General features: G+C 39.9%; 1 protein-coding gene across 2 annotated transcripts; it reads left to right on the forward strand.

Annotated features, from left to right (window-relative positions):
• The first annotated feature begins 527 nt into the window (after positions 1 to 527).
• cnr1 (cannabinoid receptor 1) lies at positions 528 to 4,752 on the forward strand. 2 transcript variants are annotated; one of them, XM_019263275.2, is made up of 2 exons: positions 528 to 944; positions 1,653 to 4,752. In XM_019263275.2, exon 2 carries the CDS (start codon positions 1,698 to 1,700, stop codon positions 3,105 to 3,107), a length of 1,410 nt encoding a protein of 469 aa, XP_019118820.1. In that variant the 5' UTR covers positions 528 to 944; positions 1,653 to 1,697; the 3' UTR covers positions 3,108 to 4,752. The 2 variants fall into 2 exon arrangements, with proteins under 2 accessions (XP_019118820.1, XP_010750481.1); XM_010752179.3 differs by having other exon boundaries at positions 530 to 949.
• Positions 4,753 to 7,000: the final 2,248 nt, after the last annotated feature.

Below are 7,000 nucleotides of genomic sequence, written 5' to 3' on the forward strand. Positions count from 1 at the left end.
GATTGTGTTCAGCTGGTCTATCCTGAGTAGTGCCATACTGAATATGTCTCCGGTATTTCTTTTGTATTTTCATCCAGCACACAATCAGCGACTCTCTGATTGAAAATAGTTGTTTTGGATGAGTAAATACAAAGAGCATGAAAGAGCTAATACATGTGAGGATGACTCAGCCCACATCATCTACATCAAAATGATGAAACCTGCTCCCAGTTCTCTGAGAATCTCAATTTTGGTTAATTATTCACACAATAAACAGACATGCACTGACTGTCAATGAATGTCTGGAGCCTCTCTATCTGCGTGTGATTGTCTACTCCAATTAAAAGTTACCATAAGAGAAAATGCAGCTTTATGTGCCTGCAAATTACCTCATGAACTGAGGAGATAAGATGGTTAATCAAAGCTTATCTTTGCGTGTGGTTTGTGCCGTGTTGATCACTGGCTCTTTGGCTCAGAGGAGCTTTGGGAATTCAAAATCCAGATCCTTTTTATAAGCCTCCACCACCACCACTGTCGTCTCCGTTGTTCCTGTGCGGTGCGCAGCTTGGGCAGCTTCATGGGTTGGGCAGAGAAAGCTATATGGAAACACGTGACAGGGCTTGTAGGAGCGACGCTTCATAAGTGTGGAGACTCGGAGAAAACGAGTGGAGAGAGACGCTGGAGCCAGCAGCAGCAAGAAGCAAGCAGCAGCAGCAGCAGCGGCAACCTGTCTCCACAAAGCTGGAGCGCACTCCAAGAACACTTCTACAGACATTTGAAAAAACTTACACGTAGAACTTGAGAAAAGAAACTAATAATTATGACTCTCATGGTGGTTTTATTTTAACCCATACACGCTGGTTGTCTCTCCTTTTATGTAAGATCTGTGTTGGTTGGATGATGCACTTGTGACTTGGATTAACGCGCGGTGATAAAGGGCGATTCTGCGCACTTGGAAAAATTATGTAAGGTAAAGATGCACTTTTCTTCTTTTAAACGGCTTTAAATCATTTCACTGTTTATATTAATACTTTAAATTATGTGTGCTGTTTGTCCAAGCATGGAGTAAGACTTCTTTTTTTTTCATTGTGCGGATTCCTGAATGCATCTTTGCGTTATTTTGTTTTGTTTTTTAATTTTTTTCACACCAGATTAACGATAAACCTACACTCCTGCAGACTATTAGACTTTCTAAATAGACTAATATTAAAAAAACTAATTCTGCATGTATTTGAATTATGTAATGGCAATCATCATTCTTTTTTTTTTATATACCTGTTTACTGTTTTTGATCAGAAATTTGATCATGCATGTTCTGTATATATTGATTTAATTACAATTAGTGTCTGTTTTTGTTTTGCAGTAGAGGTCTTAATAAATTGTAAATGCTTCTGCACCTCATAGAAAAGAGAGGCGTTTTTATTTGCGGCTTCATGTTTCTGGTTTCTATAAGTAGGTTTACTCGAAAAGTAAGCGTTCGGTGGTGAATCAATTTCTATGTGTTGATATTTGCATGTTGCACGATACAGTATTTATAAGTACACCAGCTCACAGAGGTCAGGTGTGGTTTTTGGAATAAGGAATAAAATCAATCGAAATATTTGCATTTTGAAATGTTCGCACTGCTGCAGACACTTTTCCAAACCAACATGTCTTTGTCGTTATTTTCGTAGGTTGTCCAGGTGTCTTAGACTGCCGTTGTACCCTCAGACACAGCCATGAAATCTGTGCTTGACGGTGTGGCGGACACCACCTTCCGGACTATTACATCTGGTTTACAGTATCTGGGCTCCAACGATGCAAACTATGACGACCCCCTGAATGATGCAGACTTCAAGGCGGGTTTCTCTCTGCAGAAGCCTCTATCTGCTTTCCGCAGCAACTCCTTCCCAGACAAAGTACCCCCAGACGAGGACCTCATCCTCAAAGGCATCCCCTTCTTCCCCACCAATGCCACAGACTTGTTTGGCAACAGGAGCACCTTCAGAGATGAGACTAACACTATACAATGTGGGGAGAACTTTATGGACATGGAGTGTTTCATGATCCTGACTCCCAGCCAGCAGCTGGCTGTGGCTGTGATGTCTCTGACTCTGGGTACCTTCACGGTGTTGGAGAACCTGGTGGTGCTCTGCGTCATCTTGCAGTCCCGCACCCTCCGCTGCCGGCCGTCCTACCACTTCATCGGCAGTCTGGCCGTGGCTGACCTGCTGGGAAGTGTCATATTTGTCTACAGCTTTCTGGACTTTCATGTTTTCCACAGGAAGGACAGCCCCAACGTTTTCCTCTTCAAGCTGGGTGGAGTCACGGCATCATTCACTGCATCTGTGGGGAGTCTTTTCCTCACAGCTATCGACCGCTACATCTCTATACACCGGCCCCTCGCCTACAGGCGCATTGTGACACGGACCAAGGCTGTCATTGCCTTTTGCATGATGTGGACCATCTCTATCGTCATCGCAGTGCTACCTCTGCTGGGCTGGAACTGTAAACGTCTCAATTCTGTTTGCTCAGATATATTCCCTCTGATTGATGAGAACTACCTGTTGTTCTGGATCGGTGTGACCAGCGTGCTGGTTCTTTTCATTATCTACGCCTACATATACATCCTGTGGAAAGCACACCACCACGCTGTGCGAATGCTAAGCCGCACCTCCCAGAAGAGCCTTGTTGTTTATTCAGCAGATGGGACCAAAGTGCAGACCACACGCCCTGAGCAGACACGAATGGACATCCGTCTGGCCAAAACCCTGGTGCTTATCCTGGTGGTGCTGGTCATCTGCTGGGGCCCAGTGCTCGCCATCATGGTCTACGACCTCTTCTGGAAGATGGATGATGACATCAAGACAGTATTTGCTTTCTGCACCATGCTCTGCCTGCTCAACTCCACTGTCAATCCAGTCATCTACGCCTTGAGGAGCAAGGACCTGCGGCATGCCTTCCTCAGCTCCTGCCATGCCTGCAGGGGCAGTGCCCAGCAGTTGGATAATAGCCTCGAGTCAGACTGCCAGAACAGAAATGCCAACATTTCTGCCAACAGGGCTGCAGAGAGTTGCGTGAAGACCACTGTGAAAATAGCCAAAGTAACAATGTCTGTGTCAACTGAAACTTCTGCAGAGGCTGTCTAATTGGCTGTCGTGGGGGGGGAAATAGTGTAAATGTCATCTTCTCCAAACAATGCCATTTAACACAATAAAGCAGAACTTAGATAGAAAAAAAAGTATTAGTATCAAAGTATTGACTTAAATCCTCACATAGACGCTTTAGTGGTTGCATTATTTTACGTTGGTGTGTGAGTACATAGCGTGCCAAAGTGCCAAACGGTATTGCAAGTTCATAGAAAGGACTCACAATTTGAAAGGATTATCAAAGACTATCATAAGTCTGCAGTTTACCATAGACTTCATGATATCCAGTTAGTGAAGGCATATTATATTTTTGTACTGTGAATTCAGGTTTTGAAAACAATATATCTTCATTTATGGGATAAGGGGCTACTGACGTTTTTAATTCGAGATGTTTAACTGTCTCATTTAGACTTTAACATGTGTCTTGCACCATAAATAAATTTAAAAAAGACTTCGCGCCTTGACTTTCTACAGGCTTCGTGTACATGTTGCATATACACATTTCTATCATGAAATGATAAAAAAAAAGTCTAAATGACTCTGATTGTTTCCAAAATTGACATTAAATATGTCATTTTGTACTCTTCATCTGACAACACTCACAGTGAGTGGCAAGTGTGAGAGAGGTCTGAGATAGAAAACATATTTATCGTCGTCACGAGTAAACTCCTAAAGAGATGGAGGTAAATGTATTCACGGCTTTCGAGTACGTCAAATCTGAAAAGGCATTTTTCTGTGGCAGAGTGACGATCGTCCCTGTTGTCCATTTCTTACTCGCTAGCTGTTAGACCTTTAGAGTAACGTGTCTTTGTTCAAATGTATACCTAATAACTGTACAGTGTTTACTTGCAAAATAAAAAACTGTTCAAATCGACTCATTCAGCTATACAGCCGACAACAACAAGAACAACAACAGCAACAGGCTTTTGGCCAAAGCTTGAACTCATCAAACTGAATTTGGACGCAGTGTGCTGGTCACTACTGTAACAAAGTGATTTATGACTATAGCTGCTTTCATCCAATGTATGATTTTACTGGATTCAACCTTGTACATGTGTGTGATAACCTTGTGACTTGGTGATATATTTCCAATCCCAAGCCTTTTGATCATTGCAGTGAGTTGTTTTAGTGCTACTGTTGCAGTGGGGGTATCACTTCAGGGGGGTGGGATGAAAACAAACCCATGCACAGGCCTAGTGAAGTACTTTTGGCGTAACTCTAAATAAAAAAAATATGTCTGCTGTTAATTTTACTTATCTAAATAAAGAAACAAGGGTCTTTTTCGTCAGCTGGCAACTTGAATGGAAGTCTGTGTGTATGCCGTGTGCGGAGAACCGACAAACAAAAGAAAAAAAACTGAGAAGATGTGATGTAGTACTTTTAATCTAGAAATCTCACAGCACAATTGTTCTGTAGACATTTATCTTGGTGTAAAGTTATCCAGACAGCTGTTTATCAGTATGCTTTGCTGCCTCTTGTATTATTGAGTATTGAAGATCAAATTGTCAAACTGTCAAGTGGCTTCTGTACAGTGGTGGCATAATGAGGAATCTATGACTTTAAAAATCACAGTCAAGTGTTTTTAGTATTGCTGTTTTCAAACTTTTGAATAAAGTTGCAGCTGGTTGTCAGTTTTTCGCCTGCAGTTATTTGATTGATTATTTTTATTACGATGGGGAAACAGGAGGTCACAGCACATTTTTGTGCTGTATTCATCCAACAATCACTGATTCAAGACAAACAGATACCGAGAGAGGAAGCCAAGCCCTGAGCTGATAGCCAGCCAATAGAGCCATCGCTGATGTTTTTCTGCCCCCTTGTGGAAGATCTTCATTTCTTTTCATCGTGGCTGCCTGACTGAAGAAAGAGGACATCTCCACACATTGTATTAGTGTTATTCTGGTTGCTTTGTGTAACCCTGAAAGTGACAAATTGCAAGAAAATCGCTACCACGGCATCGTCTGACAGCAACATCTGCTCTGTTCGTTGCATCTCCTGGCTTAGAGGGATAGGAGAATTACAACATCTGTTCACACAGATGCCAACAGGATTTTGGTCATTTATCTAGCAAACACTCCAATATATGAGAAGCCACGAGGCGGGTTTACTCTACTATATATGAAAGGTTGCATTTAGGGTTGAATATGACACAATGTTAATTCATTTTTCAGGCAAAATGATCAAACATTACCTAGATCAAGTTCTCAGCTATGAGTGTTTGCTTCTTTTCTTCATCTTATGTAACGTTTTGGACTGTACATGCAATCTTAAGACAGCACCTTGGGCTTTAGGAAGCTATTATAAAGCTGTTCATCATTTACTGACATTTTATACACCATGTCTATGGTTGTTTATGGGGTGGGCCACACATTCACTGTGATTTTCTATGCTGCAGACTCCTCACACTTTGTACAGTGTTAAGTTGACTGACTCAGGGACCCATCCTGATTCATATTTGTCGAACTTACTGCTTCACACAATATATGCACACATAATAAATGAGAAAAATAACAAACTAGTTCAGCTAAGAACTCCTTCTCTCTCTCTTCTGACTTTTTATTTTAATAACATCCAGTTTATTTGTCTTTTTTTTGGCAATGATTCTACCCTCCACTACAGCAAGAAAGTTTATGTTAATTAATTTCTCCATCTGTATTGTGTGTTCATTCATATAGTAGCGGTATGTGTGATTTGTTGACTGCAGTGGGCGTATTTAGAGGCCACAAAGTATAACACCATTAGTTAAATTAACAATGCATACCATCCAACAGACTTATCAGCCTGGCACTGTAGGATAATGACACAGACAGTACAGTCTAGTGTATATTACAAAATATTTATCCACTGGGGAACTGTGGAAATAACAGTGGCTCACACATCCTCTTCAATTTGTGTAGTTTGTGTACAGTGTGTACAGGGGTGGTTGAGGAAGTGGTGGTGATGGAGGGGAAATGTCTCAAATCAAAACAAGCCAGACAGAGAGGTTTGTCGCCACAGTAAACACTGAAAAGTCCAATTACATATTTATGTTTTTATGATATAATATGCATATTATTCTTATTATTTTGAACAACTTAATTTCCTTACTAAAATCTGAATGGGATCCACAGACAGAGTTTAGTTTTATTTTATTTGCAAAGTTAAAATGACATAAAAATGACAGAGATAACAAAAAATGTAAAGTGCAGGGAGAGGCTGAAAACACAGATGGGCCTCCACCTGTAGTTGAAAGTTATAAAGAACAGAAAATAATATAACTACATAAAGTAATGACAAACTGGTATTGGAAAAAATATATGTATAACATCAACAACTAGTTATAATGACAATAACAATATAAAAACAAAAATATGAATGTGTGAATGTGATAAAAGTGTGTTTGTGTATGTGTCAAAGCAGAAGTTAAATTGTCTTTTAAACATCTTTTGTAACATTTTATCGAGAAGGAGTTTTTTTGCCAGGCGGGAAAAGCTATTCCATAATTTGGTTCCCCCTAAATTTGATAGTAAATCAACCTCTGCACGTCCGAAACCTTGGACGATGAAGATATAAAGATTCAATTTAAAGTAAGTCTTGAAGAGCTCTAGATTTTTTTTCATGACTTGAATATACCTCATAAATAAAAACATAGTAAAGTATAATATAGTAGGAAAAATGCTTGCCCAAACTATATTACAATATGAAATATATGGATAAATTTACAAATATATAAACATATTATCTTCTAGACCAGGAAAATAAACAAACAAATAAATAAAAAACATATTTCTGTGTTATTACGTGAACGTTTTAGGTGAAACAGAAAGTGTTTGGGGGGTTTTGTTAGCAAACAAATCAAAATTTTTTTAAAAAAAGCACACTTCCAAGGTGTTCGGGAAATGTAGTACCTAAGC

The sequence above is a fragment of the Larimichthys crocea genome, chromosome XI (genome assembly GCF_000972845.2).
Source record: "Larimichthys crocea isolate SSNF chromosome XI, L_crocea_2.0, whole genome shotgun sequence".
Taxonomy (NCBI): domain Eukaryota; kingdom Metazoa; phylum Chordata; class Actinopteri; family Sciaenidae; genus Larimichthys; species Larimichthys crocea.